Source organism: Rhinoderma darwinii, chromosome 5 (assembly GCF_050947455.1).
Source record: "Rhinoderma darwinii isolate aRhiDar2 chromosome 5, aRhiDar2.hap1, whole genome shotgun sequence".
Classification (NCBI taxonomy): Eukaryota; Metazoa; Chordata; class Amphibia; order Anura; family Rhinodermatidae; genus Rhinoderma; species Rhinoderma darwinii.
Window position 1 is genome coordinate 218350151 of NC_134691.1, and position 27389 is coordinate 218377539.

Here is a 27389-nt window from a genome sequence, read left to right on the forward strand (position 1 = left end):
GGGTAATGCATCTCAATGGGACCATTTATTAACACTGTATTTAAACTCGATGGTACTCGCATATTTTTTTTATGTGGAGTTGCATTAAAACAATGCAGCACGCCCTATCGGAGCATATTATTGAATGCTGTATACCAGACTGAGTTCTCCCCGAGAAGCACAATTCAGTGCTTTTAGGGAATAACACAGGTTTCATGATACGACACTTCATATTGAACTAGGCAGGACAATATACAGGCCAGAATGAGGCCTAGTGAAGATCGGAAGTGCTATTTATTTGTAACCAAAAACGGTGCCTAAAAAAACCTACAATTTGCTCCACAAGAAATTCTGTAATGTCAACGTAAAAATGAAAGTTAGGAAATTAAAGAAGCACTACCGCAAAAAAAAAATTATTCTCTGGCCAGTTGAAAAGGCACATTATGTAAATTGTGGTGAAGGTAATTTTATTCCCGCTGGCTGTATTTGTGGGTTATCCACTTCCTTCTGCTCCCCAGCTGTGTCATGTGACCAGCAGTGGGACTCTCCAACTGCTACAGTGTCTCATGTCTAGACCCACTATAATTCTCAGCTGATGCTCCCGAATGATCAATCAAACGTTAGCTTATTTTGACTATATGTGGACTGTTACTCCTACACCAACCTCTTTATAATTTAGCAAATTACCTTGAATTTAAATGTATGTGATAAAATAAATTTCCACATCTAATAGTTTCTGTATTTTTGAATATATTTGTATTAAACAATAACAATACTAACAGTTTGGGCTCTCTCTTTGCACCTTGTATTACCAATACACCTACTGTTCAAAAATCACAAGGTTTTTGAAACCAACAGATACAATAGAAACATAACCGCATAAGTGGTTTTTATGTGTTTAGCAGTTAAGCACTCAGCAAGTCCAAAAACACAAACAACTAAAAATAACAGTCATCCAAGCATGCGGAGGATAGATTCCCTTTCTTGCTTCAGGTCTGCTAAGTGAAAAATGATCTTTTATGCAAAGCTATCATTACTTGTCTATATGCGGAGGGTTTGCTTACACTCTGCATTGTAATTATGGACAAAAGGTTTATTCCCCGCCTGTTGCTTTGAACTGGAGGATGCTGTTACTCATTGCTCTCCACTCCGCTCATTTTACAAACAGATCCATCACTGAGAGATTTGCTTTGATTTTTTGATTTTGTTTAGATGCTAACGTTGAAACTGAAGAGGGCAAAATGAGAGTTAAATAAACTCAAGTTAGCAAATATACCAAGTATAGAGGTTTCATTTAGTAAAGAAACAGGGCGATGTGTTCTGAGCCTTGCAACTTAAAGACCTGTTGTTTACCCTCCGTGGGGGCTGACATTTTGTAGATTACGCACCGTATAAAAATTGTTGCATAGAGAAATTTCATTAGTGAGTGTGATAAAAAAAATAGCACGTGACTGATTTTTAGAAACAACTTATTTTTTCCTTATGTCTATGTTGTCATGAAAATGCATGGAAAATCTCATTCAAAAATGATCTTCTGATATGTCACATAGATTTATCACAATTATACTATGATGGATTCTGTGTGCTTGCAACACGACCTAGAACTTGGCATCATTCAGAGATGTGAAATAGGATATCGGTGGACTACACCGTGCTCCTGTAAAATGTGAGAATAAATCTCTGATATTTTAAAGGGAACATTAGTGTAAATAATGTATTGTAGCTGAATATGGTTTACTTCAATTGCGCACTGTGCCTTTAACTTTGTACCTGTGACTTTCCTTCCCCTGGTGACCTTTCCCAAAAAGAAAATGTATATTATGTTTGTATTCCACTGTAAGGGTGGATTCACACGCGGCAGATTTTGTTGCTGACATTTCTGAGACTAAAAATCAATTCCATTCAACTGAATGGAACTTGCAGAAATGCATGTGCTTGCTGCAGAAACAATCCCATTTAAAATAATGGTCCAGCTGCAGAAATTCCTACAGCAAAATCTGCCACGTGTGAATCTACCCTAAGGGCACGGACAAACGTGGCGGAGTTTTTCCGCTGCAAATATTGGTGCAGATTTGGGGCAATTATGCAACGAATCTGCACCAACATTTGCATAATTGACAGATACTTCAGACCTTGCAGAAAACACAGCGGACTTGCCACAGATTTCAGTTTTTGCATTGCAAAGGCTGAAATCCGCAGTGAAATTCCGCTTCTTTTCCGCAACAGACAGTGTATGCTGCGGACAGAAAATTTCGCACCGCAGCCTATGGTCCGCAGCGGAGTTATCCGCAACGTCTGAACTAACTTGCCTAAAAATGTATTGAAACAAATGTAAAAAACGGCCGCTGGAGAATTCCACTGCAGACTGTCCGCAGCGGAATTCCACAGCAATTCCGCCACATGTGAATGTGCCCTTAACAGAATGTATTGCCTATATTTTTTTTTACTATTTACATGATGCCATCTTGCCTGAGCTGCTTTTAATTGCATTTAGGGTATGTTCACACGGCTTATTTTCGTCCGTTTCGGCTGAAGAGTCGGAAGCAGAACGCCTCCAAACATCTGCCCATTGATTTCAATGGGAAAAACGTTGTTTTGCTCCGACGGGCCGTTTTTTTACGCGCCCGTTTTTAAGAACGGCTGCGTAAAAAAATGACCGCAAAAAAGAAGTGTATGTCACTTCTTGAGCTTTGTTTGGAGCCGTTTTTCATTGACTCTATAGAAAAACAGCTCCAAAAACGCCCGGAAAAAACGCAGCGAAAAATGCGAGTTGCTTAAAAAAACGGCTAAAAATCAGGAGATGTTTTCCCTTGAATACAGCTCCGTATTTTCAGACGTTTTTGATTTTGTGTGTGCACATATCCTTAGAGATACGTTTTACAGCACCACATGAACCATAGGAACCTGTGAATAGGAGGGGACCTATTGACATCTTTGGGAGAGTTTTCTAGGCATGCTCTGTGACGTGTGCAGAAATCATTGTGCAGGAAGGGATGGAAGGGGAGCTGTGTCCATTACCTATTGTCAATGGTGTATCCTGTGTTATCTATATAAAGGTGTTACCTGTCAGTGTAATCCTGCCTGTGATGATAATGAGATGACTGCTGAGAAGTGATCTCTACAGAGCAGGAAGTGTCAGTCTAATGTGAGGTCCAGTGGCCAGAGTGAAAACTGCAAGATTTTAGGATTTTTTTTTTCAATATAGATAATGACATAGAAAATTAAAAAACTTCACCAAAAATTCTTTAAAAACATGTTTAACATAAGAACTTGATGATAACAATAGGTCATCTTCTGATGACATATTTCCTTTAAGGGTTTGTTCACATTTGAGCACCATTTTATAATTTATATGTAGGTATAATCCACATAAAAATTTGGAAAAAACATTGTATTACTTATCTTGTACTAATTGTGTATTACAGCCTGCATCATAAATTAGAACTGCATTCACAGTCCTGCTGGTTGTTGCAATGTTAAGGGCACATTCAGACGTGGTAGAATTGCTGTTGAATTCCACTGCGGACAGTCTGCAGTGGATATCAACATTTTTTTTAATTGGTTGCTATACAATATTAGGTAACTTAGTTCAGACGTTGCGGCAAATTACAGTGCGGATTTAGGCTGCGGTGCAGAATTTTCACTCCGCAGCATGCACGTTCTGTTGCGGAGAAGCAGCAGAATTTCACTGCGGATTTCAGTCTTTGGCGAGTCTACTGTGATATCCGTAACGTCTGAATTACCTGTCAAATATGAAAATGTTGCTGCAGATTCTTTGCGAATTTGCACCAACATTTGCAGCGGAAAAATGATCGTGGAAAATTCCTTTTACTGCTACTTCTTAAGGCCTCACCATGTGCACGGCCGTGATTTTCAGGTCGGCCGGCTGCTGAGTGTCACCCGCGAGCCGCCCGCACCTGGCCGCGTCCAAAATTTTCTATGAGCCTGGACCGCAGAACACGGCCGTAATAAGTCATGTCCGTTCTTTCTGCGGTCCAGGCTCCTGGGCCATGCATGGACCGTGGAAACCACGGTCGTGTGCAAGGGCCCCTTAGGAATTAATGAAGCCGCAATTCCCCCATGTATTTCCGGGGGAATTGCGGCCGCAAAAGCACGTTCGTGTGCATGGGGCCTAAGGGTTAATGGGGACTTGAAGCCATCTTGTCCAGCAAGTACTGCTAGTACTCATGCTAAAAGTTATTTTATAAAATTCAAGCTGACCATGTCAATCTGCGCAAGAGAATATAGAGTATAGATCTCTGCATCTACACAGCTACCCAAACTCATGTGCCCGTTGTCTAGTAGGTTTGTTCGTTTTCACCAGGGAATCTGCAGGACGGCTAGTGACTATTTACAATGGAAGAGTCAAGATTTTATACGTGTGTGTTACAGTGGCGTAGCTAGGACTTTAGCACAGTGGGGGGGGGGGGTGAAACACATCAGAGTGGGCCCCAACCCACACAGTATAATGACCCCTTAGTGGCCCCCACACAGTATAATGCCCTTATAGCTGCCCCCACACAGGATAATGCCCCTATAGCTGCTCCCACACAGGATAATGCCCCTATAGTTTCCCCCCACACAGAATAATTCTCCCATAGCTGCCCCATACTGTATAATAACACCTTAAAGCCCCCAACATAGTATAATAACCCCCCAGTGAACCCCACACAGTATAATGACCCCTTAGTGGCCCCCAAACAGTGCCTCCAGACACAGAATAATGCCCTCATAGCTTCCTCTACACAGTATAATGCCCCCATAGCTGCTCAACACAGTATAATGCCCTTAGCTACCCCATACAATATAATGCCCCATAGCTGCCTACATACAGTATAATGCCCCATAGCTGCCCCATACAGTATAAAGCCCCCCCCCATAGCTGCCCCATACAGTATAATGCCCCCATAGCTGCCCCATATAGTATAATGCCCCCATAGCTGCCGAATACAGTTTAATACATTGAATACATTGCTGCACCCCATATCAACTATAATGCCCCCTTAGTTGTTACTACACAGTATAATGCCCCATAGTGCCTAATAAAAAAAATAAAAAAAAAATATTTATCTATCCCCATTCCCACAACGAGTGGAGGAGATATGCCTGCTTCTCCGCTCTGTGTAGTATGTGGCTCTGCGCAGACAGGCGCGATGACGTCACTACATCTTGCCTGTCTGTGTCGAGCCAGTCATAGCTGGAGCTGCCATTACACAGGGAATGCTGGAGCGAGGAGCCATCAGCTTCTTGCTCCAGCATTGGATTCAACTGTATCTGCATCCTGAGGTGGTAGATACAGTAGAAACTGGGACACGCCACTGCTGGGGGATCGGCCCGAGGCTACCCCCCCTTCACTAGCTATGCTACTGGTGTGTTACAATCGTTATTTTCAGAAGATTTAAAGGGGTTTTCTCGTATTGCAATATTGATTGCCTATCCTAATCATAATATCTGATTGGTAGGGGTCCGACTCCTTAAATTCCTGCCAATCAGCTGCATGAAGGCGCTTTAAGGGAATCTGTCACATTGAAAGTGCTGTCCTATCTCCATTTAGCATGTAATAGAGCAGGAGCAGCTGAGCTGACTGATATATAGTATTGTGAGAGGAGACTCAGTATGACAGATTTTATCCACTTAAATCCCTGCTCATTCTTGGTTTATTAGTCCAGTGGGCGGTCCTACTAAGTAATTGACATCCTTTCCTGAATGAGTGTGCATTCACAGATAGATAACAAGCACTAAGAAGGACCACCACTGGACTCTGCAATGAAATCTGCGGTAAGTCTGCTGTGATATCCGCAACGTCTGTTTTACCTGTGAAATATGAAAATGTTGCTGCAAATTCATTGCGAATTCGCAGCAACATTTGCAGCGGAAAAATTAGACCACGTCTGAACATGCCCTAAATCATTGCTAACTTGGTTTCTCCCCACTGTTTGGAAGACATGTTCCTGCTGCTTTATTTATATGACATATGCTGATCTTGTGCTTATGTTGACTTTTGATTGTTGTGTGCTAAGTTACTGCACTTTGTTATATGCTGCAGGATCTGTGGTCATGTGATCATTCTCTGCAGGTCCTCAAATCTGTGTTGTTCAGAACAAGCTGTTGTGCTGGAAGAGATGCGACAGCTTCAGCTGGAGAGCCGTGAGCAGTGTCCCCGGAGAGGTAGAGGGAGTGCTTTGATGCGAATAAATGATCAATAAAATGAAGGAGGCCAAGACTATAGGCCTGAGCACGGCTGCAACTGCCGCCATGTCCCCTGGCGGGAGGGGCAGGATTGATCAGGTTGTAACAAACTAAGGCGGAGTGATCCAGTTCCCTCTGAACGACTCATTCAGCATGCTGTGGGAGAATTGAATCCCGGAAAGGTTTGATGGGTCCAGAGAACCAGGCCAAGACAGAGAGGAGAGTCAAGGGAATGTTGGTGTGGTTTATCAGCTGAATAGGATTCGGATTCTCCTTCAATAATTCACCGAAGGTGTCTCCTGTAGGCTGACATGTTCCAAAACCTGAGCTTGGAGAACCTGATCGCTGGTGGACAGATTAAGTTAACCCCGACCAATAGGCCACAAGGGACTTGGGCTGCGTGCATTACTGGGCCCCAGCAGCCCTTCAGTGGTTTTACTATATGGAGACCTGCTTCCCAGCCAGTGAGCGTTCAGTGTTAGGGTAGAAGATTGGAGAGAACCTGGGCTGTGTGTCAGAGAGCGACTGCACAGCTGAGTTTTAAGGGTTAGAGACCAAGCTGTGTGACAAGCTACAATTGCACCACGGCGCTTGGGTTCGGCCTTAGTCTGTGGTCCTGTTGCGTGTTGTGGGTAACAGGCAGGAGCCTTCCTGTGATTGTGACAGTGTGACACTGTCCTAATAAAGTTGGGATTTCAACAAATCTCCTACTTTGTACCATTTTTGCAGCGACAGACCTGCAAAAGCCGTACACCACCCAGGCTTACACAAAGGCCTTTAGATCCCACTCGCTCGGGCGGGTGGGATCTAAATCAACATCGATCTCGCCCGTTTAACCCCACAGATGTGGCGGTCAATAGTGACCACCGCATCTCAGTGGTTTTAGAAGGAGGGGGCTCCCTCTCTCACCCAACCGGCACACAAAAAAAATTTATTTGCACATATTTGGTATCGCCATTTCCGTAACGACCCCAACTTTAAAATGATTACAACCCACACGGTGAATGCCGTAAAAATTAAATAAAAAACAATGCCAAAATTTATGTTTTCCGTTTATCCTGCCTTAAAAAAATGTGATAAAAAGTGATCAAAAAGTCGTATGTACTCCAAAATGGTACCAATAAAAACTACAAGTCGTCCCGCACAAAATAAAGCCCTCATACATTTATGTCAGACGAAATATAAAAAGTTATGGGTCTTGAAATATGGCGACACAAAAACAAATAATCTTGAACAAAAAGTATTTTTACTGTGTAAAAGTAGTAAAACATTAAAAAAACTATATAAATTTGGCATAGCTGCAATTGTAACGACCCACTGAATAAAGTTATTATTATTTCTAACACGCGGTAAACAGCATTAATTTATGACACAAAAAATAATGGCAAAATTCCTGTTTTTTTTCTACCCCCCCAATAAATAGTTAATAAAAGTTAATCAATAAATTCTATGTACCCCAAAATGGGGCTATTAAAAAATACAAAAAAACAGGTCCTTATATAACTATGTTGATGGAAAATTAAAAAAGTTATAGCTCTTTGAATGCAACGATGGAAAAATGTAAAAGATTGCTTGGTCATAAAGGCCTAAAATAGGCTGGTCACTAAGGGGCTAAGATGGTCTTTTTTGGAATGATGAATGATAATTCCAATGACTCTATCATTACATTTGATTCAGATAGAAAACATTATAGGAATTGCAGAGATTTATTTTGCCATGATGGTAACAATTTTTACCTGCTCACACACTAGGAAAATATCTCCGGCACAGATAGCCGATCCAGTTAATTGCCAAAATGTTCTGTGTGTAAATCCAGCCTAATATTTCAGCTTGTAATTGATCATTTATAAAGTTACCTACATGGTTTTATCATCCTGGCTTCCTTCGATACTGGCTTTGGTAATTTGTTTCAATTTTTCTTACAGCTTTGCTTATTTTGTCGTCACTGGAGAGCACATGTGAATGCTACACGTGCCCAAGAACACTTTCGCTACATATTTTAAAATGAATAACGGCCTTCACTGTAACTACAGATGGGAAAGTATCAACAACAGCTGAAATACAAGGCACTTGCCAGAAGAAATCGCTGTTTTGAATATTGGATCCTGTTAATTTAGGATACATTACTATGCTTGTTGAATTCCGGGAAAGTATAGTAATGTGTGAGGTGCATGGGAGCTCTCTAGGAAATGCCGAAACAAACAAACTCAATCGGCAGTTCTATGACATTACCAGTATACTTCCTATTAACATCCGACATGGCTGAACGTTTTTTCATGACACATGTCGAAGTGTTATAACTGGCAATTTATTTGTTTACTGTATAAAATGCTACTTGTGCAGTCAGTTAATTCTCAATTTTAATATATGTTGTAATGATATGCTAAACTGCCAAGAGACAGTGGCTCAGTTTAACAGAATGAAATTAATCATGATCTTTTGGCAGACAATTAAAATAGTCAATGCCCCCATTAATATGCATGGCTTGCCTGAATGTGTGTGCTATTTCTAATTAAAGTGAGCAGATGACAGACACCTCTGGTGCTCGGTATCTCAGGGGAAATAATAGGATTTGACAGGAAAAAGCATCCTGTCCAATCAATAATTCCTTTCTACCACTCACACATATGAGATTGTGATTAGATCGCACTCAAATCGGTAGGATCTACCAAAAATAACCTACTGTCTATGCACAAGTTAGAAATGGTTATATGTAGTCTGAGAACTGGAATATGATGGAGATAATATTAATGGTACCACTAAACGCTGCTACATCAAAATGTAAGGAAATTAAAAAATGTATATGATATATCAGTGTATTACTAAATGTTTTGTTCTTAAAGAGGCTCTGTCACCACATTATAAGTGGCCTATATTGTACGTAATGTGATTGGCGCTGTAATGTAGATTATAGCAGTGGTTTTTATTTAGAAAAACTATCATTTTTGACGGAGTTTTGACCTATTTTAGCTTTATGCTAATGACTTTCTTAATGGACAACTGGGCGTGTTTTACTTTTTGGCCAAGTAGGCGTTGTGGAGAGAAGTGTATGACGCTGACCAATCAGTGACCAATCAGCGTCATACACTTCTCTCCATTCATTTACACTGCAGATAGTGATATATCTATATCACTATGTACAGTCGCATACACACACTATAACGTTACTGAAGTGTCCTGACAAAGAATATACATTACCTCCAGCCAGGATGTGATGTCTATTCAGAATCCTGACACTTCGCTAACGTTTCTGTGAGATTTACAACAAGGCAACCGTAACCTCGCGAGATTACGATGTAAACTGTCATTTAAAATGAGATTACGCTTGACTAGCTGTAAATCTCACACTAACGTTAGCGAAGTGTCAGGATTCTGAATAGACATCACGTCCTGGCTGGAGGTAATGTCTATTAACTCTCAGGACACTGCAGTAACGTTAGTGTGTGTGTATGTGACTACACATAACGATATAGCTATATCGCTATGTGCTGTGTAAATGAATGGAGAGAAGTGTATGACGCTGATTGGTCACTGATTGGTCAGCGTCATACACTCCTCTGTACAACGTCCACTTGGCCAAAAAGTAAAACAAGTCCAGTTGTCCATTAAGAAACTCATTAGCATAAAGCTAATATAGGTCATAACTCCGTCAAAAATGATCGTTTTTCTAAATGAAAAACTCTGCTGTAATCTAGATTACAGCGCCGATCACATCATGTACAATATAGGCCACTTATAATGTGGTGACAGAGCCTCTTTAAATCAACTTGCCTTTTCAGTTTACCAAATGGGCATGTTATTTCTATGGATTGAGGACATTTATAGTGACACTTATCTCCGGGAAAACAAAGGATCAGACCAGTTGAAGTTTCACACAATTATAGACATCAGGGGGCAGCCAGGCTGTCTATCTGTGCTCCTATCTGTAGCCAGTCGAACACTGAACTACATCTTTGCAACCAAAAAAATTCAATTACGTAACAGATTGCAATGTTAATGTTGGTAGTGATTAGTAAGACACTATCTAAGTCCAGTACTCCATGAGCTAAATTATGTGTGCGTATATTAAAATACAGGCCCATTTATAGTTTAGACGGTCAAAGAACAACATGACTACGATGCTCAAATAGGCTTTTATTTCAAATAAATGTTTTTTAACAATTTTTCATTTATACACTAAAAATAATTATTTTTCTTTTACTTTATATTGTAGTGCTATTTATTTTAATTTTGTACAGTCCAGTATATTGGTGAGACAGGCAACCTGCATGAAGTAGCAATGTATCTACCTCCTCGCTGGTACTTTCAAATAACCTTGTCACAGTTGCCAAAAATCACTAGATAAAACATTACAGATAACAACAGACAGGCAGACGAACACATAGATGGAATTCACAGCACTCCAGCAGAGTTTCAGTCAAAAAATAGTGTGCAACGACTATTTTTTGACTGAAGTTCAGCTGCGGGGCTGTGAATTCTTAGCGATTTGTGTAACTTGGACCTGGATCGGGGTCTTGAGCACAGGCACCCACCTACATTTATATTAACCTGATTCCCCTTCAATAGATAGATAGATAGATAGATAGATAGATAGATAGATAGATAGATAGATAGATAGATAGATAGATAGATAGATAGATAGATAGATAGATAGATAGATAGATAGATAGATAGATAAGATAGATAGATAGATAGATAGATAGATAGATAGATAGATAGATAGATAGTAATATGATAGATAGATAGATAGATAGATAGATAGATAGATAGATAGATAGATAGATAGATAGATAGATAGATAGATAGATAGATAGATAGATAGATAGATAGATAGATAGATATGAGATAGATAGATAGATAGATAGATAGATAGATAGATAGATAGATAGATAGATAGATAGATAGATAGATAGATAGATAGATAGATAGATAGATACTAATATAACCACAGATATTACTGGATTGTAATCCACTTTCTGTTTTTTTTTATATATATATATATATATATATATATATATATATATATATACACTACCGTTCAAAAGTTTGGGGTCACCCAGACAATTTTGTGTTTTCCATGAAAACTCACACTTGTATTTATCAAATGAGTTGCAAAATGACTAGAAAAAATAGTCAAGACATTGACAAGGTTAGAAATAATGATTTTTATTTGAAATAATAATTTTCTCCTTCAAACTTTGCTTTCGTCAAAGAATGCTCCATTTTCAGCAATTACAGCATTGCAGACCTTTGGCATTCTAGCTGTTAATTTGCTGAGGTAATAGGGAGAAATTTCACCCCATGCTTCCAGAAGCCCCTCCCACAAGTTGGATCGGCTTGATGGGCACTTCTTGCGTACCATACGGTCAAGCTGCTCCCACAACAGCTCTATGGGGTTGAGATCTGGTGACTGCGCTGGCCACTCCATTACAGATAGAATACCAGCTGCCTGCTTCTTCCCTAAATAGTTCTTTCATAATTTGGAGGTGTGCTTTGGGTCATTGTCCTGTTGTAGGATGAAATTGGCTCCAATCAAGCGCTGTCCACAGGGTATGGCATGGTGTTGCAAAATGGAGTGATAGCCTTCCTTATTCAAAATCCCTTTTACCTTGTACAAATCTCCCACTTTACCAGCACCAAAGCAACCCCAGACCATCACATTACCTCCACCATGCTTGACAGATGGCGTCAGGCACTCTTCCAGCATCTTTTCAGTTGTTCTGCGTCTCACAAATGTTCTTCTGTGTGATCCAAACACCTCAAGCTTAGATTTGTCTGTCCATAACACTTTTTTCCAATCTTCCTCTGTCCAATGTCTGTGTGCTTTTGCCCATATTAATCTTTTCCTTTTATTAGCCAGTCTCAAATATGGCTTTTTCTTTGCCACTCTGCCCTGAAGGCCAGCATCCCGGAGTCGCCTCTTCACTGTAGACGTTGACACTGGCGTTTTGCGGGTACTATTTAATGAAGCTGCCAGTTGAGGACCTGTGAGGCGTCTATTTCTCAAACTAGAGACTCTAATGTACTTGTCTTGTTGCTCTGTTGTGCTTGGGGCCTCCCACTTCTCTTTCTACTCTGGTTAGAGCCTGTTTGTGCTGTCCTCTGAAGGGAGTAGTACACACCGTTGTAGGAAATCTTCAGTTTCTTGGCAATTTCTCGCATGGAACAGCCTTCATTTCTAAGAACAAGAATAGACTGTCGAGTTTCACATGAAAACTCTCTTTTTCTAGCCATTGTGAGAGTTTAATCGAACCCACAAATGTAATGCACCAGATTCTCAACTAGCTCAAAGGAAGGTCAGTTTTATAGCTCCTCTAAACAGCAAAACTGTTTACAGCGGTGCTAACATAATTGCACAAGGGTTTTCAAGTGTTTTCTAATCATCCATTAGCCTTCTAACACAGTTAGGAAACATAATGTACCATTTGAACACTGGAGTGATGGTTGCTGGAAATGGGCCTCTATACACCTATGTAGATATTGCATTAAAAACCAGACGTTTGCAGCTAGAATAGTCATTTACCACATTAACAATGTATAAATTGTATTTCTGATTAATTTAATGTTATCTTCATTGAAAAAAACTGTGCTTTTCTTGCAAAAATAAGGAAATATCTAAGTGACCCTAAACTTTTGAACGGTAGTGTATATATATATACATACGTGGCCTTGATTATTAATACTAAAACTTCTATATTAATATTATTATTATTATTAATATTATGATTATTATTAATAATAAACATTAATTTAATTGCTCATATATACAGTTTTTAATAGGAGATCATGCGTTATTTGAGACATTTGCCAGGAGGCATTGAAAATAAATGTACTAGTTTGATGGGTTTTATTTGAAGTAATAAATAATAGTACTCTTTGGAAAGTAGGCGCATTAACCTCAGGGTTTTCATGTAACACTTCATACAATCAGTTGCATGGTTTTTCTTTTAACTGTCATGTAGGTGACTGTATACACAGCCATTTTTACAATAAGCGCCCAGCACAGAGCAATCAGTGTCAGTCTGCCAAGTATTGTTATGTCATCTTCCACTTGTAACCCAATCTCTGCTGAAATATATTACAAGTTGTACTATTTTAGAGCCCGTCGTAGTAAGACATAATTGGAAGGCAATAAAGTGAAAGTACTCACTTAAGAACCAAGTTTCAACCTTAAGGCAAAGGAGGGCACGCTTTCATCTAAAGTAACTACGTGCTCTAATAATATGCTTGTGAGCGAAAAGAAGAGATGCCTTGTTACATTCTTATACCTTATTCTGGAATGGCAATGCCACATTTAGATAACACACTGTATGTTCCATAGAAGCAGTAGTTGTAGCGTCCTGTTCCTGACTATACGTACTCACTTACCAGGTCTCTCCTACTTGTAGTTTTATTTTTTTTAAACATGTTATACGGGATAGTCTGATAATATCTGATTGTTGGGGGTCCGACCCTTGACTTCCCTACCGATCAGCTGTGTAAAGGCTCCTCAGTACTTGCTGGAGCACCGTTTCTCTATCATGGTTTACCCAGGCACAGTGCCGTACATGTCTTTGTGGCTATGTTTGGTACTGCAGCTCACAGAAGCTCAGTTCCATTTAAAGGGAACTTGTCAAGTTGAAAATGCTGTCCAATCTGCATTTAGCATGTTGTAGAGCAGGAGAAGCTGAGCACACTGATATATACAGTAGCTTTATGATGAAAGGCATAAGGCCCTTTTGCACCTGCCAATATTCGGCCGATGCAGCGAGCGCCGATCAGCAAGACATCGTTGATCAGTCCTCGTTTGCTCCTGTCACATGGAGCTATGTATAGGGAGAAGCACTCGTTACTCTGAAGGAGTTAAAGGCTTCCATGACAGAGATGCCCAAGTCTAAACATACAATTATTATCTGGGTGTCTGCTTTATGGGATAGCGTATTACACGTAAGTATTATACAGGGCACATGGTAAGTGGGGGCCTGTTACAGATTCTACATTAGGAGTTTCAAGTTACGTCTAAGGTTGAATGAGACCATGATTTCGATTTTTTTTTTGGCCATAAAAATGTTATTATATGTAGCATAGCCAAAAAGTGCACATCTCTTACATGGTCCCGACAGCAAAGCATGTTGATGGTAGTAGCAGGCTATAGAGATGCTTTCTTACAGCAGGTCCTGAAAGGCACGGGAAGGTAGAGGGTGAACACTGCTAAATACTGGGAAATATTGGAAGAAAACCTACTGCTATTTGAAATAGTCTTCCTAAAGAGGTATGGCCTAAAAACAATGTCCAAGAGTCAAAGCCCAGACCACTTTCCAGCTGGGTATTTTCGGCTGGACTGTGATATCGCTGTCCACTCCCAGTTTCCAAGCAACCTACGATCTGGAACAGTTTTGCAATTAAAAATGGTGGAAAATGTCAATGTCCGCATGGGCAAAGATGATAAAGACCTGTCTACTAAACTAAACTTGGAACAGGGGAATCGTGTTTCCAATGTTATCCTTGGACGTTGTCTAAAGCATGAATCCTACAACTATACAAATTCTATTCTAAAAGAAATAATTATTCCACAACTTTTCCTGGACAATACTTCCTTAACCTACTATCACCCTGGAATATTCTAGTCCCCTAAACGTAACCGTCAGTATGTACTGCCACAAGTGTTTTATACTCTACACAATTTGATAAAGCTGTTTAGTGTGACTTGGAAGACTTTGTACTGTAACTTGGTGTGATATGACTGATAAATGCCAAGTGACTTGGGCATTTTGTGCAATGTGAATTGAATGAGAGGTGAAGGGTATAAGTCTACAAATCATAGCCCTCCAAGACCTGGCATGTAATACCTTAATACAATAGGGCAAAAATGAAGGTCAGTTTATATAATCCTGCTTATCAAAATAGGAAGTTTATCAGTCAATACATGTACTGCCAAGTTTTACAAATGTATTTGTTGTATCCTAAATTGTAGATAAATAACATTGATAGACATTGTATCAAGTGGAAATTACTTCTGTGCCTAAACTCAAGGTGAATACTTCTTAAAATATGCTGTGACCCTTTGAATGGGTACTTAGATTTTGTGTATGTGTTATTAAATATTTAGTTTTCATGATATTTGCCATCTGCCACCTGTTGGAGTAGTACTGTAGTATATGTATATCTTCAACATGTCTTTTTTTTGGAGTGGGAGTCCCTACTTGGTCTCCGTCCCCCCTTTGCTGCTTCCAATGTTCCATTTTTTTTTAACTGAATAGATTTGAATTAATACATTTACTATATTGCTCTAGAAAGTGTCTGTCTGGTTTCTGACTGCATATTAGACCCCGATTTGTATATTATTTCATGATTTGAAGCTATTTGGATCTTAAAAATTCTATATTCCGCTGATTTTTGTAGCAATGTGTAAATTTAAAAACATTCAAGTGTATAGACATGCATGAAAAAATGGATCACAGTGCACCATAAGTCTCGATCTTTATACATCCAAATAGTTGGGAGGTATGGTATGTGTAGAATACCCAGGGATGTTTATCAAAACTAGTGGAAAAAGCTTCCAATCAGATTCCTTGTTTCAAAGAGCCTCTGAAAGTAAAGGCCCTATTACACCGGCCGACTTTGGCAGATGCAGCAAGCGCCGATCAATGAGACAGCTCGTTGATCAGCGCTCGTTTGCTGATGTCACAAGGAGCTATGTATAGGGATGAGCGGTCGTTACTCCGATCACTCATCCCCATACATTATTATCATGTCGGCAGGGTATCTCACTGTTTACACAGGGAGGTATGCTGCCAACAACGATAATATTTAACTTTTTTAAAACGATGCGATCAGCAGATGAACTGCTGATCACTGCCCTGTTTACACAGGGAAATTACCGGCAACAAGCGTTCTATGAACGATTGTTTGCCCGATAATTGCCCAGTGTAAACCCCCCTTAAGAGCTGGAATCTGATTCTGGTTCCTATGCGCAACATCACAACTTTTCCCTAGTTTGATAAATCTTACCCAATGGGCCTAAAACTAGGCTAAAGTAGCCTAATCCTATGAAAAATGAGAGCTGTAATATGAACTACTCCAATTTTCTATCGCACTACTTTTTTCATCATCTCTCCCTGTATTTCTCAGCATTTACTTCAGTTACTAGACAAAGTAATATGCGAGTGGCAGAAATAGGATTTTGATATGAAGTTTTTTTCATCTGCAAACAGTGATATTCAAATAGCAAAACAATTAATTGTAATGGAAATGATTTTCTTGATGCTTGATGGTGAAAAATCCATGATAGGTACCACTTTTTTGGATCTTTTTCTTCCTTCAGAACACAAAGACATGGCATGCATTCTGAATCCAGTAGAAAACCAGATCCTGACTGGACTGGTACAAACTGATGTATTTTTGCATCAGTCTGCATCCCAAAGAAATTAATGGGGTCCATCAAATGCGTGCCTAAATCCTCATCAAACCCTGAATGTGTGAACATGGCCTTGGGCTAAATTCACATGCAGCATATTTGTTGCAGAAGACTCTGCACCTAAAAATTTGTTTCATTCATCTGAGTGGGGTTGTTTTGGCAGCAAGCACATGTATTTCTGCAAGTTCCATTCAGATGAATGAGACAGTCACAAAAAATTTCTGCAAAAAAATCGACCATGTGTGAATATACTTTTTTTTTTTGTACCCACACCTAGTTTTGGCTCAAAATAAACATCAACAAATGCACCAAACTGTTTGAGTTTATGATTTGGTGAATGGTGATCCTATCGGACCATATTGAGGGTATCTAGAATCAATTCAATAATGATGTGGCAGAAATAAATACTAAATATAAATACGTGTCTTTTTTACCACCATTTTGCTGCCTTTGTGGTTGCAGTTTTTTTTTAAAGAAACAGTTTCATGAAAATGTTCCTACATGTTCCTCTACAGACTGCGTTGGCAGTTCTTACAAGTGGTTTGATCCCCTAAATAAAAAAAAAATGCACAATACAATTTTCAGAAATCCGATTCACTACAACAGCACATCTGGCCATTGCGGTAATTTACAGCAGTGAACAAAATGCGCCAAAAACGGCAAGTGTGATAGTAACTTTAGGCTCCAAAGTCTATGAAGTTTCATAATAGATGGTGTCAATTAGAAAACTGTCATAACTATGGGCACATACAACATTTTGGTGAGTTTGTTTTTGTTTTTGTTTTGTTTTTTTGTTTTTTTGTCCAAAGCCAAAAGGAACCTAAAGGGAAAAAAGTATAAAGGAAAGACTTATACTTTTTTCTTCTTTGTCCATTCTTGTCTCTGGCTAAAAACTACCCTGTGTGAATCGGGTTTTACATATACACCGATAAATTACTACACACCAATTAAATGGAAAAAATTATAATAATTCATACATTATGGATTGTTAGCATCCTGAATTTTTCGCTTAGTAACTTTCCTGCTTTTAAGACTTTTTTTTATGAAAAGTTCTAAGCATGTTTCTGTATATGTGCAATATGCCAATATAAAATCTACTATCATGTGATTATCATCTATCATTTCTGCTATTCTATGTTAATGCTGCACTCAGCATAAATATCAGACGTGAGTACAATGTCACATGATTTCCTAAAATGCTTAAAACAATGCAAAATTCTAACAAATATCATTATCTAGAGGAGGAACAATTAATGAATACAATTACATTTAATGATGTTATTATTTATATTTCATAAATTGGAAATCTGGACTGCAACAAGAACAGTAATGAACCTGAATTTCCCTACAAATGCAAGCTGACTAGGAATTCAAATAGAAATGCTCATATACTAGCAATACAAGTAGGAATGCAAGTAAACTAGTAATTCAGACAGGAACGTAGGAAAATTAACTAGATGGCAGGATTTTAACAGAACAATATGGTAGAAGTTCAAGAGAAATAATTTCAGATTTTAATAAACCCTCAAAAGTAGGATACATGGAGAGATTACTGAGATTTTTTTTTTTTGTTATCAATTTAAAATCTTGTTAATGAAATTTACAAAAACCATAACAAGACACATTACTATATTTTAATGAATTGTGAAAATGTCCAGGTAGTACTGTCATATGTGGCACCTTGTCACTGTATATATAAAATAGAATCATGGAGTGGCAATAAGTTTTTGAAATTAAAAACTACTTTAAATCATATAAATCAGAAATCAAATTGGAGGTAAATAAATCAAGATTTTAAAAAAAAAATATATAGTTCAAAATATATTCCAAATATATTTTAATATGAAAAATATTTTTTGTCCCGGAATGCACTGCGGTCCCATAGGACTTGTCCTTAGATCATTAGCAATAGAATTGATTAATTTATTTAAATGATGTCTGAAAGACACACAGCTTACACAAGGATAAAGCACTAAAAACAGCTCAGAGCTATATTGTGTTACCAGAACCTTATTTCCACCAATCTCCAGATACCAATCTCTAATCCCTATACAGTGATTAAATCTGACTAGTCCTATCATGACTATGCTCACCACATACACACAGTAGATTTACATTAAGTCTAGAGAAATAGATAAAATATCTGGAATCCTAATGTAACTTGCTTATCAGGTATTTATCAAGTAAGTGAACGAAAATTTATTAGTAACAAATGATTCACTTTTATAAGGATAATGTCAATAAACATAAAACATTTTAAATAATACCAAATTAAAATAATATAAAAAGTAATAGATTATACATAAAGGGTAAAATTGCATCAAACAGGTAGTTAATAAGTTAATGTTTATATATAATATTTTTGTATTAATTTCCTGTATATGTAACTTGTAGTATTATTATTATTATTGTTGTTGTTATTATAATCTTCTCTAGTATTTTTCAATATTATAGGATTTCCATACAGCACAGTGTGTTAAGTACATGGTGCAGGCAGGGGTGCAGGGCTACAGTGGGCACACTTAACTTAATATGGCCAAAAATAAAATGCTAAATCTTACACTTACCAGGCACACACAGGAGATACAGGGGTTGTCAGTGATGAATGGAATTTGCAGGGCCTCTCCTTCATTTTCACATTTTGCCACAGAGCCTTGAAGAAGAAGCCAAAATAATGTATATTATTATATGTAAGCCTCCATGTGCTTACAGCAGAAGCATATACTCCTACATGGAGGGCATTTTAATATCCCTAGAAATGTTACAATCTGACACCATGTGTCTAGTACTTATTTCTAGAAAGCTGGTGTTTTACAACATGCTTATGAGAAACCTAAAGACTCACCGATCTTCTAAAGTTCTGCAGTCATGATTCAGCCTCTACTCCTAACTCTGGACACTCATAAAAGTCATATTTCAATCCTGACATATTATAGTATTATTACACATAGGAGACTTGACTCCCTATTACTACACAAGATGCTGTGTATGCTACAACTGTCTTCTCCAGGAGTACAATGTACATGTCTATAATAACTGGGACAAGTTGACTGATCTACAGTAACTTTTAATTACATGGGGGAAAAAAACACATCCTGTAAAAGAAAAAAATGTGTTTCCAGTTATTACATGTTGCTCCTTGTTCATATATCTTTATATGTAGTTGAAAGACAGGGGATTCTGGACAAAGGTGATCTACTGACATGAGACATCTTGATCTATCTTTATCAAAAGGCTCATTTTTCAAAAGAAGCACTAAGGATGTATGTACCCCATAACAAGCCATTCACTACTCCTCCCTTGTCCTATGATCAGCTCAGCATTATCTACATTTGGCATCACCTTTTTTTTTAAACTCAAGTCTGCTAGACTGCAGCACAGATCAGCTCTATTATTGTATGTACCAGGTGTCAGTAAAGCATGTTCTTCCAGCAGGGACAAGGGTCTTCACCTGCCTGCACTCATGTAATTATATCCTGCATTTTCTGTATAAAATATCCACTCATAAATGAAAGAAAGACAGGTGAATGCAGAGGTTTATGGAGATCTACTCTTCTAGAATGACTATTAAAGACACCTGTCTTATTCGTATGCATAGCACTGTATATACTTACCCTGCAGATTTTATTTATATATAAATATATATATATATATATATATATATATATATATATATATATATATATATATATATATATATATATATGATACATTAAACAGCTCATCCAATAAGAAATGCAATAAGGCTCCACTGACTATGCCCATTGTAGTTAAAGCTAGATCATTACTTCCAGTTAAGTTCACAAAATACATCACACCATGTACACATCTATATTTACCTTACCTGTCAAGAATGAGGATCCCACTGACATGTGCAAAAAATATGTAAATATAAATATCCATCCAGTGAATGTGGTAATCCCAGGAGAGCTGGCACACATTGGCAGAGGTAAACTACTGGTCAGGCAGAAGTTCATTGTCCCAATAGATCCGGTCTGCAGAAAATCAGATCTTAGATTTATTTAGTTCCTTACAAGAGTGCAGTGCTGGAGTGTATGATAACAGAAACTGTTTCCAGGAGGGTTCCTCTGTTGGTCCTGCTTCTGGAGTGTATGAGGTCAAGGGCTAATCATAGGAAGGTTGCTGCTACTGGATTGTGTGAGGTCAGGGGCTGATCACAAGGGGGTCCCACTGCTGGTGCTGCAGATAACGTTTCAGTACAGGGGCTGATCACAGCTGGGTGCCTATTTGCTGCTATTGCTGCAGTGTAATGTATGAGGAGGATAGAGGTTCAGCTGAGGAAGGTCCCTCTTCTGGGGCAGCTTCTGGGACATATAAGAACAGCAGCTAAGCTCAAAAGGTCCCCTCTGCTGGCGCTGCTGCTCGAGTTTGTGATGACAGGAATTGATTTAAAGAAGGTCCCACTGCTGGTCCTGCAGGAGTCTATGAGGACAGCGGTTGATTTCAAGAAGGTCCCCCTGCTTGGCCTGCTGCTGGAGTCTGTGAGGACAGGGTTGATTTAAAGAAGGTCCCCCTGCTTGTCCTGCTGCTGGAGTCTATGAGGACAGCGGTTGATTTCAAGAAGGTCCCTCTGCTGGTCCTGCTGCTGGAGTCTGTGAGGACAGGGGTTGATTTCAAGAAGGTCCCTCTGCTGGTCCTGCTGCTGGAGTCTGTGAGGACAGGGGTTGATTTCAAGAAGGTCCCTCTGCTGGTCCTGCTGCTGGAGTCTGTGAGGACAGGGGTTGATTTCAAGAAGGTCCCTCTGCTGGTCCTGCTGCTGGAGTCTGTGAGGACAGGGGTTGATTTCAAGAAGGTCCCTCTGCTGGTCCTGCTGCTGGAGTCTGTGAGGACAGGGGTTGATTTAAAGAAGGTCCCTCTGCTGGTCCTGCTGCTGGAGTCTGTGAGGACAGGGGTTGATTTCAAGAAGGTCCCTTTACTGAAGCTGCTGGAGCCTGTCAGGACAGTTGTTGATCTCAGGAGGGTTCCCCTGCGGGTCCTACTACTGACTTCAGGAAGGATTTTCTGCTGGTGCTGCTGCTGACTTTAGGAAGGTCCCCTAAGGATGCTGCAACTGTAGTCAATAAGTTCAACTCTGACCTCAGAAAGGTGTTACTGCTGGTGCTGCTGCTGAAGTGTATGAGGATAGGGTCTTATCTTAGGAAGATTTCTCTGTTGCTGATACTTGAGTCTATGAAGACAGTGATGCTGCTGGAGTATATGAGGATAGGTTGTGGTCTCAGTAGGGTCCTCTGCTGGTGCTTCTGCTAATGGAGATTATGAGAACAGGACTGATGTCAGTAGGGTCCTCTGCTGGTGCTGCAGCCCGAGTGTATGAAGACAGGGCAAATGTCAGGTGAATCCCACTGCTGGTGCTGCAGCTGGAGTGCATGAGGATAGGCTATGATATCAGCAGGGTCCTCTGCTGGTGCTGCTGGAGTGTATGAGGACAGGGTTGATGTTAGGAAGGTCCTCTGATGGTGCTGCTGCTGCTGGAGTGTGTGAGGATAGGTAATGATCTCAGGAAGGTCCTCTGCTGGTGCTGCTGCTGGAGTGTATTAGGACAGGGTTGATATCAGGAAGGTCCTCTGCTGGTGCTGCTGCTGGAGTGTACGAGCACAAGGTTGATTTCAGGAAGGTCCTCTGCTGGTGCTGCTGGAGTGTATAAGGACAGGGTTGATGTCAGGAAGGTTCTCTGATGGTGCTGCTGCTAGAGTGTTTTAGGATAGGTTATGATCTCAGGGGGGCCTCTGCTGGTGCTGGAGTGTATGAAGACAGGGCTGATGTCAGGAGGGTCCTCTGCTGGAGTGTATGAAGACAGGGCTGATGTCAAGAGGGTCCTCTGCTGCAGTGTATGAAGACAGAGCTGATGTCAGGAGGGTCCTCTGCTGGTGCTGCTGCTGGAGTGTATGAGGACAGGGCTGATGTCAGGAGGGTCCCTGTGCTACTGCTGGTGCTGCTGCTATTGGAGTGTATGAGGACAGGGCTGATCACAGGAGGGTCCCTCTGCTGCTGCTGTTGGATACACTGCTGCTGCTGCTACTATTACTCTTTTGCTTGGCTTCCGTTTCCTTTATTTTCTTCCCCTGCTCCCCTCCTCCTGTTTTTTTTTTCCACCACACAAGCGTGCCTAAATCCCCCGGACTAGTGTTCTACACATGAGGTAGCTGCTGGCTAGTGGGGATATGTATATGTGTTTGTGGAGACAGTCAGTAATGATCTCCTGATCCCTGATCCTATCATCATCATCATCCGATAAGGAGCTGACACTGGATCCCCAGCTGATCACTGCTATAGATTGCATGCTGCCAGTACTGCTAGAACTTCACATCAATACATCACATCATTGTACTAGTAAAGGGGTGAGGACCCGAGCCCAGTATGTCAGTGTCTACAGATGCCTCCCCTACATGTGCTGCTCTGTATCCTGACTTGCCCCTGGTTTATCTGCTGTATGACTTACTCTTTCCTCCCACACAATGTCCTTTCTGTCTTCATAGTGTTCAGCACATATATCTGGATTATACATATGTGATCCCTGCAGTATGATGTCTCACTGTGGCACTGGAGTCGGCTGCAGCAGCAGACACTATCATCGCTCCCCTGGCAGAGGCTGGGTGGCAACTCGACCTCCTCATTACCAGTCCCTATCTGTGTCTTTTTTTTTTTTTACCCCCCAGGCTATTATGTTTTCTGGATGTTATTAGACCACTTACCTCTATCTGTTTACCCTCCATTTACATGGATTGCAGCGCAGATAAAGAGGACAGTGGAGAGGACAAGATGCTCTTATATAAGGAGTAACATTCTGGATATACATCGTATTCTTCCCAGTTATTGCTGGATGATAATGAATCACTGCTCTGTTCTCTGCATTGGCATCAAGGCATTGTTGCTGGGCAGCCAGCACTGGATGGGTTAATCACTACGCGATAGATTGTAACTATGATCAAGCGATACGACTGTTTCTTATTGTACTGTATATGTAGCAGAGCTGAGTTTGTCAGAGGCGGAAAGGAGAACTCATAGAACTGCAGGGGAAACCAAACTCCCCACTTTATTTATCCTAATGCGCAAATGACAAACTCGGCTCTACTACATCTGCATGTGATTAACAAATAGCTGAAGCCGCCAGAATCAAGATATCATGTGCATGGTTTAATGGTTATGTGTAGTATAGAATCAGCCCCCCCCCCCCCCCCATTGTTGTACTTGTCCTGTAGACTGCTGGGTGCTGGGGACCCTGTGCACACAGTTGGTTGCGGGACCTGGACGTGATTGGCGACGTGATTGTGCGACCTGCAGGAGGCAGCGGCGACAGAGATGTGCGATGAGCTGATCAGGGTCAGATAAAGAGCCAGTGATGATGAGACAGTCTGCTGCCGCCTGACCTCTCCCCCTGCCCTGCCTTCATCTCCGCCACCCCCACCCACTGGCATCAAGTCACTCAAAAGAAGTCATTAGTCTAATGCTGAAAAGGTATGGACACATCCCACTCATTCATGCCTGCTGTCTCCACCCAGTACATGTCTGCAGACACGGGGGAGGAGTGCGTCCACCTTCTATTCATCAGCTCCTGGATATGGGGGAGATAAATCACTGCAGGCAGGGGGGAAGGGGGCACATGCTAATGCCTTGCTCTGATACACAGTCCCAGGCTTGGAGCTATACACATGTATATATATATATATGTGCTTATCCACACTTGACGTTTTTGTGCAGTATTTTGTGAAAGTAACTGACAGATCTTATTCACGTCTACTAGACAGACTGCTGCTAATGAATGTGCATTAGTATACAGTAATCCAAACATATTGCTAGTCCGGCCATCAATGCAATGAATTAGATTTGTCCATAATTCAACCTACATTCCCACTATCAGGACACATCACGATATCAGCATGACTTTCCTAATGAGAAATTGTTCCGATTCTTACAAATGTCCTTTATGTGAATTGCTGCACATTGTACTTTCTCATATGATATGTCAGTTAACTTTTACAATTGTAGCTTATAATAAGAATAAACCTCAACCAGTGACCGCCAAGCAATCTTGTATTCCCATAAACATAATGATGATTGTTACCAATAAGATCGTACGGCCGGATCGTTACCTTTTATCATTGCATTATAAGAAGGTTTAGGACTCAGTAATGGAACAGACATATTGTAACACTCGGACTCATGCACAGGTTGTAGATGATCGGTGAAAGATCAATGACATTGTTACAATAAATGTATTCATCCACAAAATATTTACTTACACAATGGTGTAGTCAAATTTGACAGTATTATATGTGGTTTATAGTTAGATATATGTATATGCCACCTGTACACATCATCATATATAGATAATATGACTATGCTTTATATACATCCTTATTATTATTATTATTATTATTATTATTATTATTTTTATTATTATTATTATTATTTAACTTCTTCTGCAAATATATTTGAAATTCCAAGTCAGTTATCTAAAGTACATAGTGTTATTTTAATGTTATAGTCTACTATTTGTACGCCTCTTCCAAGAGATTATTAGATTATGACAAATTAAATCTATCTATCTATCTATCTATCTATATATCTATCTATCTATCTATCTATCTATCTATCTATCTATCTATCTATCTATCTATCTATCTATCTATCTATCTATCTATCTATCTATCTATCTATCTATCTATCTATCTATCTATCTATCCATCCATCCATCTATCTCATATCTATCTACAATACATCTATCTATCTATCTATCTATCTATCTATCTATCTATCTATCTATCTATCTATCTATCTATCTATCTATCTATCTATCTATCTATCTATCTATCTATCTACAATACATCTATCTATCTATCTATCTATCTATCTATCTATCTATCTATCTATCTATCTATCTATCTATCTATCTATCTGTCTGTCTGTCTGTCTGTCTGTCTGTCTGTCTGTCTGTCTGTCTGTCTATCATATCTATCTATCTATCTATCTATCTATCTATCTATCTATCTATCTATCTATCTATCTATCTATCTATCTATCTATCTATCTATCTATCTATCTATCTCATATCTATCTACAATACATCTATCTATCTATCTATCTATCTATCTATCTATCTATCTATCTATCTATCTATCTATCTATCTATCTGTCTGTCTGTCTGTCTGTCTGTCTGTCTGTCTGTCTGTCTGTCTGTCTGTCTATCATATCTATCTATCTATCTATCTATCTATCTATCTATCTATCTATCTATCTATCTATCTATCTATCTATCTGTCTGTCTGTCTGTCTGTCTGTCTGTCTGTCTGTCTGTCTGTCTGTCTGTCTGCCTGCCTGCCTGTCTGTCTGTCTATCTATCTATCTATCTATCTATCTATCTATCTATCTATCTATCTATCTGTCTGTCTATCTGTCTGTCTGTCTGTCTGTCTGTCTGTCTATCATATCTATCTATCTATCTATCTATCTATCTATCTATCTATCTATCTATCTATCTATCTATCTATCTATCTATCTATCTATCTATCTATCTATCTATCTATCTATCTATCTATCTATCTATCTCATATCTATCTACAATCTATCTATCTATCTATCTATCTATCTATCTATCTATCTATCTATCTATCTATCTATCTGTCTGTCTGTCTGTCTGTCTGTCTGTCTGTCTGTCTGTCTGTCTGTCTGTCTGTCTGTCTATCATATCTATCTATCTATCTATCTATCTATCTATCTATCTATCTATCTATCTATCTATCTATCTATCTATCTATCTATCTATCTATCTATCTATCTATCTATCTATCTATCTATCTATCTATCTATCTATCCATCTATCCATTTATATCTATATATAGAAGAAGACGTAGAACACAGTGACGGCACCAGGACTTCAAGTCAGATGAAAGCAAAGTGGATTTATTCACCTCAGAAAACCAGCAACGTTTCGGTTCAACAGGCACCTTTGGCTTGAGAAAGGTTCCTGTTGAACCGAAACGTTACTGGTTTTCTGAGGTGAATAAATCCACTTTGCTTTCATCTGACTTGAAGTCCTGGTGCCGTCACTGTGTTCTACGCCTTCTTCTATTTGAAAAAAAAAGGGGAACTGATTCATCCCCTGGTGACGAGCACATGGCCTGATTTCTTGCTGCTTGGAGTGCTGTGTTCATCTATCTGCTGGACTGTATCTATATATATATATATATATATATATATATATATATATATATATATATATATATATATATATGGCAGATATAAAAAAATGGCGACAGCACCCTGCAGCACTAATGCCACCTAAACCACTAAATATAAATAGATATGCACTAAAGCTAAATCTACCTACAAATAGGGAGGTTCTTAGTGCACATTTTGATCAAAAAGTGTTAGCCCACCTGCCACGACAAGGCGACCTCTGTAAGGTGGGAACCTACGCTGCACATACACCGAGAACTGGGACTAAGCCTACATATATACCTGGGGATGGTAGGAACCAGCATTGAACTGATTAAAATCACCCAGGGCAGAGTGGGAGTATATATATATATATATGTATTTCTCTCTCTCTCTCTCTCTCAGATCTATTAGCTTTCTTTTTTTTTTCTCTCGCTTCGACTTTCTCTTTTTCCATCTCTCCCCCTCTCTTGCTTTCTCTCCCTCTCTTGTTCTCTCTCTTTTACTCTCTCTCTCTCTCTCTTTGTCTATTTTCCCTCTTGTTTTCTCTTTTTCTCCCTCTGTTTTTCCCTCTTCCTTGCCTTCTCCTTTTCCCTTTTTCTATCTTCCTTTCTCTGTTTTTCTTAGCTTAGATTTGCCCATTTACAGA

General features: G+C 39.4%; 1 protein-coding gene across 1 annotated transcript in view; it reads right to left on the minus strand.

Moving 5' to 3' along the window:
- Nucleotides 1-22744, minus strand: part of BMPER (BMP binding endothelial regulator) — a 280540-nt gene extending 257796 nt beyond the window's left edge. Inside the window, exons 1-2 of the mRNA XM_075826939.1 lie at nt 20409-22744; nt 19132-19217 (exon numbers count right to left, since the gene is read on the minus strand). Coding sequence (XP_075683054.1) covers nt 19132-19217; nt 20409-20541 — 219 coding nt within the window. The 5' untranslated portion in view covers nt 20542-22744. The remainder of the gene's footprint in view (nt 1-19131; nt 19218-20408) is intronic.
- Between the last annotated feature and the right edge of the window lie 4645 nt (nt 22745-27389).